Source organism: Sycon ciliatum, chromosome 4 (assembly GCF_964019385.1).
Source record: "Sycon ciliatum chromosome 4, ocSycCili1.1, whole genome shotgun sequence".
In the NCBI taxonomy this organism is placed as follows: domain Eukaryota; kingdom Metazoa; phylum Porifera; class Calcarea; order Leucosolenida; family Sycettidae; genus Sycon; species Sycon ciliatum.
Genome location: NC_088646.1, coordinates 24,716,856 through 24,730,788, shown reverse-complemented (window position 1 = coordinate 24,730,788; position 13,933 = coordinate 24,716,856). Strand labels below are relative to the sequence as shown.

Sequence of the window (13,933 nt, the reverse complement as noted above, 5' to 3'; positions counted from 1 at the left end):
CACGTTGACGTCATGATTTCGCATGGATCAAATTTTTGTTGTGCTTGACTGTTTTTCAGCAAAAATAACGAGACTGTGAAAGAAGCCTGTCTCCAGCAAGGTGTTGACTCCTTGGGATTTGATGGAATGGTCCATGTTATGAATGGCATAATTTCTCTCAGTAGTTGCTCTCCGTGATGGCGGCGATTAGACACATCTTGCAGAAGGATGTCTTCACGCCTGCCGAGGAGAGGCTGGTCGGTGTGGTCAGCGTCACCAAACATGGACAGAAGAGAAAGGCTGGAAACACTGTGTTTCTGTGTGCCACAGGTAATTTGATTTTCTGTGTTCTTCTCAGTAGCATTCTCTGGATCTGCTATCATCAGGCTATCGTGGGCCTCATTCTGTTTGATTTCACGCGTGTGAACCTGATTTCATGATCGATACCCTGGTTGTTGTTGCATCATGCTCTGTCGTGAATTCGTGCAGTAACCAATGAAAAGCCTCAATCAGCAGCAGTGCACAAGGTCAAGAAGACTGCTGACAAGGACTCGTACAAGAAGAAGCAGACATGGAGCCTTAGTGATATGTCCTTGGTGGACGGCAAAGATGCCGACGTCGTAAGTGTGTGCATCACAGCTTAGGAATTGTTTGCTTTTTGATTTATGAGGAAGGTCATTCATTACACATGTCAGGTATCTTCGTAGTACATGACACACTAGAACGTACATTATGTACATGTAGTTTTATAAGGATCACTGAAATCACGATGTTGTTCGGGCTCTTGTCTAGACATTATGGCGTGTTTGCTGGAGTATTGTGCGCACTCCCTTTTGACCAAAATGTTAACCGCTCAAGGTGCATTGGCACGATGCACTTCATACCCGAATTATAGGGTACACCCAAGATTTCTTCCCGGAAATGGTTCATCCGAACGTCGCACTACACTCCAGTAAATACAATGCATGTATGGAGATATTCGGGAGAGAAAAAATGGCATCTGGGTAGTGCGAGAAATGGACAAAGTGGTGATAACTGTTATCTGGACTCGCCGGATTCACGTGCCATTTCAGTACATGTATCTGCAAAGTGCATGTATTCAACACAGTGTATGAACATGATCAAGTCAAGCCATGGGCACGGCACGTAAACCATTGTTAGTGCAGTACATGTATACAGGTGAACTGTATGATGATGGTGACAACAGAGTACAAGGCGGAGGACACACTGTATTGAAAACAGCATTCCTGACTGCAACCAGAGATCCGTTGGTAGAGCCCCAGTCTTGCCGGCGTATGGGGTCAAGCCCCGTTTTGGACCTTCCATATTCTAGGCTTGACCCTAATGTCACCTCATACTGTTTATATGGTGGCAAGATCGGGGCTCTACCAACGGGTCCCTGGTTGCAGTCAGGAACACTGTTTTCAATACAGTGTGCCCTCCACCTTGTGCTACACTGTCATCTGGTAAATTACGTATGTTAGGTGAGCTGTTATACTCAATAGAGACTATTCGCACAATTGTACGAGTGCAGGATGATCACGAGACATTTGATCACCCATTGCTGGGGATGAGGATTCGTAAGAGCTCTGCAGAAGGCCTGGTTTATCCGAGTGCATGCCTTTTTGATTTGTCAGCTGCTCCGAGTGAAGGCTCGTCTTGGTCATCACGGGATGCAAATGGTCTCTTCAAAAATGTTAGTCGGGTCGCTGCCCCCGCAGTCAAAAGCCAACGATGTAAATACGAATGTGCAGTACCCAGTGAGATTTTGCCTGAGAATCGATTTTGAATCCATTCATGAACCGCCCCTGGCTATTCCAGTGCTGCCAAATAATTTTCGCCCAAAATCGGACACCCTTCACCTTCGCGTCAAGGCTGGCCACATGCCATGGTGCGAATTTTTCTCCTCGGCAATTTTTTTACAGAGAATTCAAAATATCGCCTAAACACCATGAAAATTCGCTTCGTTGCCATGGTAACCCCGGAGTTGTCATGAATTTTGCCGCATTTTGTAATGATGAGTGTGGTCGCACACTGACTCTGTACAGACTGTCAGTGTACGTGCCATCCAGCCTGATCCAGGCATGTTACTTCGCACTTCCACAGCCAAGCACTAGCCTTTTTAGAAGCAAATGTACAAGTGATTTGTGCCTTCAGTTGCGCTGAAAAGTGAAAGTACAGGACTTCTACAGATGAAAGTAATGACTCCGACATTTTGGCTGCTTTTCGGACGTTTCCCTTTTCGGACCGGTTTTCGGAAGAGCCTTCGAAAATCGGACACTGTCCGAAAAATCGGACGGTTTGGCAGCACTGCTATTCTCATCACCCGATGTGAATAGGGTGAATGAATTCCGAACCCATTCCGGGGCTCATTACATGACATCGAACGACGAGTTTCCATTCATGAATCGATTCATGGCAGTAATCAAACGCACCTGGCATGATAGGCTTTTGAATGTTTCGATGCATGTAGCAGTTGAAGATGGCATTCCCGCGTAGCCGTCATTTCCTCGTCCACAATGACCTGTGTCACAGCATAGTCGAATCTCGAGGATGCAGGGAGTGGGCAAATTTCTTGCCGTCGACGTGTCCTGTCGTCCTGTCCCGTTGTATACTAGTATATGTTTTGTTATTGTTGCTGCCGTAATGCGTGTTGGCGCTTTTGTATGGAGTCACATACAAAGCATTGGTTTGCTACGCCATACTTCATGTGACTGTGATGACATCATTCATATAGGCATACATCATGTATACCTCTATGATGATGTCGTTTGGAGTACCTCTTCAGTCACAGTAAAAATTAAAAAATTAAATAAAATGAAGTTCTTCTAACTCCCTATCGCTTTTTGCTGTACTCTATTTAGGACACCCCTGAGTTTGACCTGCACTTTGACAAGGTCTATCGATGGGTGGCCAGCAGCCTGGCTGACAAGAATTCATTCATCAACTGTGTGTGGAAGGTAAGCATACTGAACATTTTGGTTGAATCTCGTGAAAGTTTTATGTTCATGTTCATTTGGTGATGTCAAACTTGGGCTCTGTCGGGTACCGTTTCCCTCAGGTATCGGTTTCGGGTAGTTTTCTATGAGTGCTGCTATAGCAACGTAATATTGATAACTACCGTACTTATTGATCAGACGCCCCTCTTGAATAAATGCCCCCCCCCCCCCCCCCCGCGCACGCGAAGACAGTTCAAAACGTAAAGGTTTATCTTGAATAAAAGCCCTATCCACATAGTTGAACGGTAGTTGACTAGTTGCCCATATGGCAGTGCTTAGAATGCAGATAATGCCAGATATGAAGGCACATGTATCCTGAAATCAATGAAATAGTAATAAAAAAACTAGGGCTCAAACAATTAGTCCGATTAACCGGTTGCAGACCGGTTACGAAGAATTAACGGTTACGCAGTAACTTTTCAGTCAATTTTTCAAGTATCAGGTCGTTGCAAAGTGTGCACTTTCGCGGGCTGTCGCACGCGTACGCAATTTCTGGGCTGTCAACTCGGTCATATCTGGTCTCTTGGTGTGAGAGTATGTATGAATGAGCATGCAAGAGAATGTACAAGTGTGCGTTGTACTGAATAGGGTACATTTTTTGAATGAGTTTAGTCAAATATACGGTTAAAAAAGAGTCCGCAGGATTGCCGTTGCTTATAGGTTATAACCGGTTAACCGACCGTTAGCTTAGCAGTTAACCGTCAGGGGTAAAACCGTGACCGTTTGAGCCCTAAAAAAAGCCATTTGAATAGAAGTCAGCCTCGCACAGAAGCCCCACTCAATGTGGACATAAACAAATTCAAAGCTTCCACATCTACAGCCACCAGTGGCTACTTGTTCTAAGAGTACTACAACTACATACATGTAGCTTCCAGGGAGTTATGTGCTCTTGGTAATACATGTATACCCTCTGATTGTTAGCTCACTACATGTAGTGTTGCATTGTGATGTGGTTCTTTTCCATGTACGCTCTGTTTCAGCTGTGTCATCGATACTTGCGCAGAGTGCCCCACTTTACCAACGTGAACTCAGATCGACTGGAAGGTACGTGCTCAATGCAAGCAGTGGTGTATGTCTGCATGCATCGCCTCTTGGCCAGTCCTGAACGCCTGGTCCTGACTGTGTGCAAGTGTGCTCACTGGTATGGCCACACAAGAGATTACTGGCTGGTGTACTCCTATTACTATCCCACTTTTTCAACTGCCGTACGTCTTGCCTTGTACTCGTACCAGGTCATATTTGATTTTGCTTATGCATTGTGTGCTGTTGTTGGTGTTGCTTCTGTTGCTGGTGGTCTCTGCATTGCAGATCACACTGAAACAACAGAGAGTATTCATGGAACAGCTAGTGCAGCAGCAGGTGAGTGGTTTGCAACAGCTTAGCTGCTAGTACACGATGCTGATGGCTGCACTGCCGGTGGTATCTGTGTTCTGCGTGGGAACAAGCGCATGTGTGTGCGTGTGTGTTGTTGTTTTTTTGGGGGAGGGGGGGGGGGGGTGCATGTCTGTCAGGCACACGTGGTCAAGGTTACAACACAACACAATACAACACGTTTGCATGACTGTTCCCAACTTAGTAACTTAGTTGATGGATAAGAAAGAAAATATACTACCGCTATAACCCATTGCATATTATTGTTTGGCGTGTCACCATTGTGCCTGGACGTTATTCTCTTTATGTTTTTTTTTTTGGTTTAGTAAATTGTGGGTGTTGCCTGTTTTCTCTTTGTATGCCCGGTTTGAATAGCCGATGACTACCAGGAGTTGACCACCGCGGACGAGACGGATCTGAAGCAGATCATGGACTCGTGCAACTGGGCGATTGGCAATGCCGAGGCATTCACGGAGAAACTGGCCGAGGAGTTGTCGGGCCTGGACGGCGCCAATATCCACGCCATCATGGGCTCCGAAGCGCAGGTGCAGGAGCTGATCAAGCTGCTCGACCAGGCACTCTGGGAGCTGGAGAACACCGAGTCGCGTCTGTCCGACTACGACGCGCTGCTGCGTGCCGTGCGCGACAGCATGGAGCTGATGGAAGAGAAAGACAACAGCCTGCGTGTTGAAGACCAGAATAGGCGCAAGCTGGTCACGGAGATTGAAAACCTGGTGGTAAGTCAGCTGCAGCAGCAGCAGCAGCAGCAGCAGCAGCATGGGCAACAACAGCAGATAATGAGTAGTGCAATGCACTTACATATGTTGTTGTACAGTAAAACTGCCCTAATCCGGGTTGCAGGTTGGGACCGAGCACTCCCCTAATCCGGGTTGCAGGTTGGGACCGAGCACTGCCCTAATCCGGGTTGCAGGTTGGGACCGAGCACTGCCCTAATCCGGGTTGCAGGTTGGGACCGAGTACTGCCCTAATCCGGGTTGCAGGTTGGGACCGAGCACTGCCCTAATCCGGGTTGCAGGTTGGGACCGAGCACTGCCCTAATCCGGGTTGCAGGTTGGGACCGAGCACTGCCCTAATCCGGGTTGCAGGTTGGGACCGAGCACTGCCCTAATCCGGGTTGCAGGTTGGGACCGAGCACTGCCCTAATCCGGGTTGCAGGTTGGGACCGAGCACTGCCCTAATCCGGGTTGCAGGTTGGGACCGAGCACTCCCCTAATCCGGGTTGCAGGTTGGGACCGAGCACTGCCCTAATCCGGGTTGCAGGTTGGGACCGAGCACTGCCCTAATCCGGGTTGCAGGTTGGGACCGAGCACTGCCCTAATCCGGGTTGCAGGTTGGGACCGAGCACTCCCCTAATCCGGGTTGCAGGTTGGGACCGAGCACTGCCCTAATCCGGGTTGCAGGTTGGGACCGAGCACTGCCCTAATCCGGGTTGCAGGTTGGGACCGAGCACTGCCCTAATCCGGGTTGCAGGTTGGGACCGAGCACTGCCCTAATCCGGGTTGCAGGTTGGGACCGAGCACTGCCCTAATCCGGGTTGCAGGTTGGGACCGAGCACTCCCCTAATCCGGGTTGCAGGTTGGGACCGAGCACTGCCCTAATCCGGGTTGCAGGTTGGGACCGAGCACTGCCCTAATCCGGGTTGCAGGTTGGGACCGAGCACTGCCCTAATCCGGGTTGCAGGTTGGGACCGAGCACTCCCCTAATCCGGGTTGCAGGTTGGGACCGAGCACTCCCCTAATCCGGGTTGCAGGTTGGGACCGAGCACTGCCCTAATCCGGGTTGCAGGTTGGGACCGAGCACTGCCCTAATCCGGGTTGCAGGTTGGGACCGAGCACTGCCCTAATCCGGGTTGCAGGTTGGGACCGAGCACTGCCCGTAACTCAGAACACACACATACTTATACTGCATGCAAGTAAACATTTTTTATGCCAATCAATAGTTTTTGGTGTCGTTTTTCATTCCAACGCCAATTTTTGTGACTCTACATGGGTCAGACAGGTGCCCAGCAGACTGACATGCCCGGATCGGGAGAGATTTTCTGTAATGTGTAGTTGATGTAGTTGGGCTGTATACTACTTCACCTGGATGTGAGCACAGCTCCGCCACGAAATTCTTTCTTTCCCTGCCCTAATATTACATTATGCTGAGCATCCTGGTACAGCAGACTTCCTATATCATGTCTTTACCCCCAGGGAGGCTGGTAAGCATGCGATGGCGTATTCTGCACTGTAAATTATTATTGTACTGCCATGCCCCAAAATTCGCAGCACTACACGTATGTTATCTTTTCCCATCTGTCAGTGTGCTGAGCTGGAAAGAGATGATGGGGACTGGATACATTCCACTAGCATAGCCTGGTACGGTTTTTCCTGTTTTTGCCGTTGCTATAAACTGGCCTGTTTTATTTTTGCTTTGTGCTATGCTTTCACAGAATGAACTGTCTCTCTCAGCTGAGCATGTATCGTTGCTCGAGCATGGTGATCTGCGTGGAAAGACCAGTCTGGTGCAGTGCATTGAGGCGGCAAAGCGTCTGCAGCATGTGCAGAATGTACAGCTTAGCCCGGGTGAGACGACGTATGCTTGCTTGTGTGCGCTTGCGTGTGCGTGCGTGTGCGTGTGTGTGTGTGTGTGTGCGTGCGTGTGCGTGCGTGTGTGTGCTTGTGTGTCTGTGTCTGTGTGTGCTTGTCTGTGTGTCTGTGTGTGTGGTGTGTGTATCTTTTCTAGTGGAGCTTGGTGGAAGCTGATGAAGTCACACATTCTTTGCTTACGATTGAATTCCGGCAATAGTGTGCATTTACATGTATTTCTTCTTTCTCTTCGATATGTATTATATATAGGCTTGTCAATGATGACAGCAGTGACTGAGTGTAGGGAAATCACTGCTCAGCTTAGCAACAAGTTTACTCATCGCATACAGGCTCACCTGACGCACACTTTCCAGAAGATGGTAAGTGCGTAATTTTGGTATGGAAGTCTTTTAACAATGATCGAAACCCCTCTGCTTTTTGTGATGACAGATTTTAACGTTCAGTATTTCAAGTTACCGCAATCCAACCACTCAATCTTCACTCTTCGCTGCAAATTTCACTTGATAAAGTTCGCCAAATTTACTTTGGAGTACTTAGAAAAGTGTCTTAGGTGAAATGAGGGATTCAATCCTGTATGGGCGAGGCTAAAGTTTAGTAAGAATGTTCCTTACGTGACCATTGATTAGACCATTGGTATACTCACAATATATGGATGCAGCTAATGGGATTTCGGTCTTTGACCACTTGGTGGTGGGTCTGATCTACTCACCTCCCACGTTTAGGCGCTGCATCTGCGCCTTTGATCCTAGAGGGTGGTGGCGTTCCCACGGCGGATGCGGAAAACTCGGCTTCCAGCCGAGTCTCACCCGAACCGTGAAATTAATTAATTAATTTATTTTTATTTTATACTCACAATATCTAAGTTGTAAAAAGAATATTAAAAAGATGATAGAGTGGATTCAAAACCGGCTGTGAAGTTGGGACTTTCTTTGGGATGGTTGTGGCAATCCATCTTCTCCTCTTCGCATACCGGCTCTGCAGACTGCAGTGATGCCAGGCCGTGAAACATACCACTCACGACCACTGAAGAAGCTGTATGGTAACATCAATTGCAAATCGGCCTATTAACATTTTGATATTTTGTGTTGTAATTTTGTTTTCTTTCAGGCGTCCGATGCCCTTGACATGTCTGGCATGCGCCATACCAGTGAAGTCATCCTACGACCTCATTCCCAGATTCACCATGAACTGTTGCCATACTCGCCACTGGTACTCTGGCTGCGCACGGCCGATGAGAGCACCTATGCAGACGTGTGTCGAGTGAGTAGATGTGTGACAATTAACAGCAGCCCTCTGCGCGCCTAGTACTCGCTATGCTCCACACGCCTGGCGCAGCATCACATTGTTTGTCACAACTTGTCCAATACTAGTATGTACTAGTTTCTTTTTTAGTACTTTGAAGTACTATAGATCCGTACACTTGAAACTGGATTATACTTCATAAGCAGACATACTTGTTGGGAATTTAGTTCCGTCGTTTCCGTCCAAGGAGCTTCCAGACTAGCGTCGATTTGTCCTGCTTTTCAGTGCGTTTAATGGTCCCTGGACGAAATTTTCAACCGGACGAACCCTCTTTCTTTGCAGTTGGACGAAGTTATTCACTGACTAAATTTCCTGCCTCTGCAGTAATTTGGTATAGCACTCTTTACAATTATATCTATAGTCCCATAGTATATTAGTACTACATGTATTCCACTCTTCAGTTGCACGCATCCAGTATTACTCTGGACACAGCTCATGTACGTATGATGTACTTTTTGTAGGTGCAACTGTATTGATGCAGTGGCTGAGTTCTTGCGTTTGTACCATGTTCTCTGTTTTGTGCGGTGTTGCTCTTCTTTCAGTCCTACGTGCAACACATGAAGAAAGTCTACGAGAATGAGATCAAGGAGTTCATGGAATGCACGAAGCAGAACCTGAGTAAAGAGCGCCGTCAGCTTGCTCCCTCTGCTGGTAAGGCTGTGTGTAACCCTAGGCCATGCCGCTGTAGCTGCCTACCTGTAGTGATCAGTCACTGGGAACTGGGCACACCTGATTTAGTGATCACTAGGACTCAGAGCTCTCAATACTGATATGGGTCTGGCCAACGAGTACAAGTATGTGCACATGTAATAATTGGATACTATTATACTCTGTAGGGAGAGGGAAAGTTCTGTTGCCACTCCCCGACTCCCAGTCCGACTTTCACATCTAGCCACGATAATTAGGTAAACATACTATTGATGCCATGACAGGTATTGGTCTGTGCCATCTGAAGGTTCCTGCTGTGTATTATATGTAGGCCCTGCCGATCAATGCAGTAGCAGCGGCAGTAGCAGAATTCCTGCCCTGTGTTAATCCCTGCTTGGCGCAATAACGCAAAGTACTGTACTCTACCTGTGTGTGTGTCTTACAGGTATCAAGGGTGGCTCGGCGGTGAAGAAATCCACCAGCACGAGTAGCTTGGCGTCAAGCCGTGGCAGTGTACACGCGCCTGAGTCGTCGCGTGGCAGTGACTCACGCGGTTCTGCCGGCATCGAGGAGGAGAGATCACGCTTTGATCATGTAAGGCAGTAGAACGTGGTAGTGCTTGATGGTGACTCATGCTAGCAAGTTGATTTTAAAGATTGTGTACGTATCACAGTTGCGTGTAGTCAGTGTGTGGTTGGGGTGGGTGCTGGAACAAAAAACCCACATGTTTTCACTAAAAACCTGTGGATTGGCAGGGGAACTGGGTAACTGAAAACATGCTACACTGTATTCAAACTCGCAGTGTTCACTGGACATTCACGCCGCCTCCGCCAGTTTCCCACTGGTCAGTGAAGCAAGCGGATGAGTGAGGAACCGGGGTCTGACTGTGTAGGTACTGTAGGCCAATGGCAGACTAGGCAGGAGTTGTTGTGATCTCTGTTCTCATTCAACTCGTATTGTTTGCCGATAGTGAAATGGCTTGTGGCTGTTGAGGAATGCACTCACTGTGTGGAGTCTCTTTGGTCTCTGGCAGTGGCGTTCCTTGCAGTTGAAGCTGACAAACACTTCTTTGTAGTTCCAGGCAGTCAGTGTGTGGCTAGTGTGTGTATGTGTCAGTGTGTCAGGGATTGAAACTGTATTGAGTGTCTACAGTTTGGCCATGTGCTGTGCACCCTGTAGATAAGTGTGAATCATCTCTCTATTGCCGTCCTATGTTTGTGTTCACCTTTGTCAAGTTCCCCTGCTTGTTATGTGTGTGTATGCATGCATGCATGCATTCTGCAGGTGTTCAACACTATTCTCAATCAACTGGACCCAGTTTGCAGCCGGGAACAAGATTTCTTGGACAGGTTCTTCTGCTTCTCGCAGCCGACTGAGGTCAGGAGTAGCCTGTTGCTGTACAGTGTACACTATGCATGAAGCATGACGCAGCACGGTGGCAGAGCCTGCAGCTCTCTACTTCCGCTGTTACTGTGTGTTGACATTGTGCTTCTGGTGAACATGCCCGAGAGTTGTTGCCTAGACATGATAACCTGACCAGATGGGGCAAAGATAGGTGTTTTTTTTTTAAAGAAGACAATCATTGCAGATCTCTTGTTTCAACATCATCAAAACATTCTCCTTTCCGCTATTCCTGTGTTGCCATCTTTTTTCTACAGTCAACGGATAGCGCTACTAGTGCTACGTCGTCAGAGAGGCGCAAAATGCTGAAAGGAACTGACAGGTATGCGTGATGCAGCTCAATTTTTTTCCTTCGCGCAATCTGAATTTTTTCCCAATTACCGTAAAATCCCGCCAGAGCGCCCCTACCTCCTCGACGCTTCGTTGGGGAGGGGCGGATGGGCGAGTCCTACTTGCCGCATTCAGTACTACATGAAAAAGTACTCACCCTACGAAAACTGCTCGTGCATCTCGTACACCGACCAAAGGGCAAGAGCCAGGAGTTGTACGGACCCGTCAAAACTCAGGGTTTGTGCAGCGATCCCTGGTCAAGAGGGTGGGCACTGTTGTGTACATTTCCAACGGGGTCAAGCACGTGTCTGCAGTACAGTACGGCATCACAGAGTCATACGAGGATACAATCAATCACTTCCCTGACAAGAAGTCCGGGAGGGGCGGATGGGGGAGACGGGGTGCTCTGGAGGGATTTTACAGTAGTCCTAAAGTTTGATCAGTTCGTCGTAGGGACTGGTGATTCACAGCTCCCATTGATGCGTAAGTGATTCTGTTCAAGTGTATTTATGGAAACGCCGTCTTTACTTGACCAGACAGGGTGGAGGTAGCTTTACTAGTACATGTACCAAGAATACATAACCCCCCAGAGTGTGCATGCGTCATAAATAATGACGTCAACTTGAAATTCTGTCGGGACAGCAGGGTATGTGGGAGTTGCACACTCTGGGGGGTTATGTACTCTTGCTAGTACAGTCAGACCTCGCTTAACCGCACACATCCGTTTTCCACAAAAATATCCGGATAGGCGAGGGAACCGGATAACCGAACACCGGTTATGTTGGACGCATCACATATGTTGTAAATCTGTTGCCAGCCATTTTCTTCCGGATGACGAGGGATCCGGATAAGCGAGGTCTGACTGCACTGCACTATGGCTTTGATTCCTGTATAACCTTTGCCAATTTCTACATCAGTATGTACATGTCCTGCTATCAGGACCGTGATGTTTACTTTCTGCTGACTTTTTATGTGTTGCTGTGTACCTGATGTTTGCAGCACGGACGCACCGGCCGGGGCTTTCACGAAAAAGTGAGTGCACGCCATGGCCGGTGACATGTTGAATCTAGTGGTGCCTTTCGGTGTACGCTGTATGTGAATGGTGTGTGTGTGTCTGCTTGTGTCTGTGTGTGCATCTGGGTGTGCGTAACTTAGACCAGGCTGAATAGCGGCTGCCAATTCGTCATCGTTATAATCTGTTGAATAGTGCAATTCCGTCACAGGTTGCTATGGCTTCCTCTGTAGGATTGCTGTCATCGCCGATGGTGTCTAAGGACTTGAAGGTGTGCGTGTATGTACACAATTTTGTTTGGCACGTTACTGCAATCATGCACTGCTGTACTGAAACCAGTGGGATGGATCGATACGTGGGCACACTCTTCCACAACTATGAAGTATTCACGAACGTGTCCTTTGTGGGTGCCGCTATTTACAGTTGCACTTCGTGAAATCCTGCACAAAGCCGGCGCCGTGAACCAGTTCCCATTACGTCACTACTAGATTTTTACATGACTATTTACGTCCAGCAGCATTCTCACTGCTTCCAGGATGTCATGGTCGTGCAAGTCCAGGACACCGAAAATGCACTTTGGGTCGGATTTTACCGAGCACAGCTACGCTATCTTACTCAATTAGGGCTCCTTGAAGTTGTGATTGGGTACTGAACAATTTCTTTTCTGCACCTGTTTGATGTTGCCTGCAGGAAAATGTTGGCAGAACTGCTGGCAACAATAGAACCGGAAATCCAGTCTCTAGTACAGTTTGGTGACAAAATTGATGGCTAGTAAGTGTTGCCATGACGATTATGACCCATGCACATTTCACAAGCTGCTCTGGCACCAAAGAATAATTGTCTTCTCAAGGCCGTCACAGCCACAGCTGAGGCCGCCCCACTTTTTCGGCCGTTTTTTTTTTTTTTTTTTTTGGAGCACACTGCAAGAAAGATCGATGATCACAGCTCAGCGCAAACGTAGCAAATCCTTGTCCCCGATCGTGGGTTTTTTGCAGAAACAAAACAGTCTTTCATTGCAGTTACACTGAAATGGCACCAAATGTCTGGAAATGCTTGCAATTGGCTTCAATTTTTGACATTTTTCCCAGGGGAGGGTAATGTTTGTCCCGGATCGTAGCGTCGTCAAGGTTTGTTGCAGGATCAAAAAGTCTTTCATTTTAGTTACACTGAAATGGCACCAATTGCCTTCAATTTTTGAATTTTTTCCCGGGGAGGACCCCCAGACCCCCCCCCCCCCTTCCATGGCCGCCCCACCTCCAAAGTCGGTGCGACGGGCCTGCTTCTATATTCCAGGTGGTTGCTGAAACCCGTTGGTCTCTTGACCAGGTGTTAAGTGACTGAAGAGTTAATGGTCTCTCTCTCTCTCTCTCTCTCTCTCTCTCTCTCTCTCTTCCCCTCCCCCTCCCTCCCCATTTTGTTGTCCTCGTCACTTTGCAATGGTTGCTTGCTTGCTGTACGAGTAGCTATACTGTAGATTTGACTCCATCATTTGAGCATGATGAAGAGTCTTGAAGACTAGTTCACATAGAGCACCTACCATAGCCGTTTGCAGTGCCGCCAATCCCTATTTCCCTGGACTGGACCTAGTGGTGTTGTTGATATGGCTGAGGGTGGCACATTTAGACTGCATGCAGAACTGTGATGAATTTGTTGTGTTTTGGTGTGTGTGTGCGTGTGTGTGTGTGTGTGTGTGTGTGTGTGTGCGTGTGTGTGTGTGTGTGCTTGTGGTGATATTTGTACAGCAACACACTGTACATGCTGGTCAGAACAAGTCAGGATGTGTTGCCCCCGGAGACGAAGGGAGCAGCTAGTGTGGCGCACCCGCCTTCAGCGTCCATGCCCGCCTTCAGCTTCCTCCATCAGGTCATGGGCTTGGTGTTAGTCAATGTCAAGCGACGTTTTGACACATTCATGGTAAGTTCACTGTATTTATCGGTGTACTTATCGGCATAGTATGGCCACACTGCCAGTCCGTTGGTATGTTTAGGGTTTCCTTACTCCAGATACTCAGTTGCCCAGGCTGGTTGGTGTGCTAACTCCTATTTCACATGAACGTAGCCATGCATATTTTGTCTGCTGTTAGAGCAGCATGCTGTCTGGTCACCGTAGCAAGTGCTTGGTGTCTTCCATGTGTGGTTTAGACCAGGAGTGCATTGGAGGGGTTGATTCACTTGGCTTTGTCAGTTGTATGGATTGGGCAGTTACCTGGCGCAAGTCATGATCTGTTTCATTCAAATCTTTTCTACTGTTGTTGCTACAAGAGAAAATCCAGGGGTGCATTG

General features: G+C 48.0%; 1 protein-coding gene across 1 annotated transcript in view; it reads left to right on the top strand.

Annotated features, from left to right (window-relative positions):
* The first annotated feature begins 65 nt into the window (after positions 1 to 65).
* Positions 66 to 13,933, top strand: part of LOC135815210 (exocyst complex component 1-like) — an 18,429-nt gene continuing 4,561 nt past the window's right edge. The window contains exons 1-16 of the mRNA XM_065328472.1: positions 66 to 309; positions 469 to 599; positions 2,844 to 2,939; positions 3,959 to 4,022; positions 4,287 to 4,337; positions 4,725 to 5,086; positions 6,802 to 6,934; positions 7,208 to 7,317; positions 8,066 to 8,218; positions 8,803 to 8,911; positions 9,354 to 9,502; positions 10,193 to 10,285; positions 10,567 to 10,631; positions 11,639 to 11,671; positions 12,342 to 12,422; positions 13,394 to 13,565. Of these exons, the coding sequence (XP_065184544.1) occupies positions 177 to 309; positions 469 to 599; positions 2,844 to 2,939; positions 3,959 to 4,022; positions 4,287 to 4,337; positions 4,725 to 5,086; positions 6,802 to 6,934; positions 7,208 to 7,317; positions 8,066 to 8,218; positions 8,803 to 8,911; positions 9,354 to 9,502; positions 10,193 to 10,285; positions 10,567 to 10,631; positions 11,639 to 11,671; positions 12,342 to 12,422; positions 13,394 to 13,565 (1,935 nt within the window). The 5' untranslated portion in view covers positions 66 to 176. The remainder of the gene's footprint in view (positions 310 to 468; positions 600 to 2,843; positions 2,940 to 3,958; positions 4,023 to 4,286; positions 4,338 to 4,724; positions 5,087 to 6,801; positions 6,935 to 7,207; positions 7,318 to 8,065; positions 8,219 to 8,802; positions 8,912 to 9,353; positions 9,503 to 10,192; positions 10,286 to 10,566; positions 10,632 to 11,638; positions 11,672 to 12,341; positions 12,423 to 13,393; positions 13,566 to 13,933) is intronic.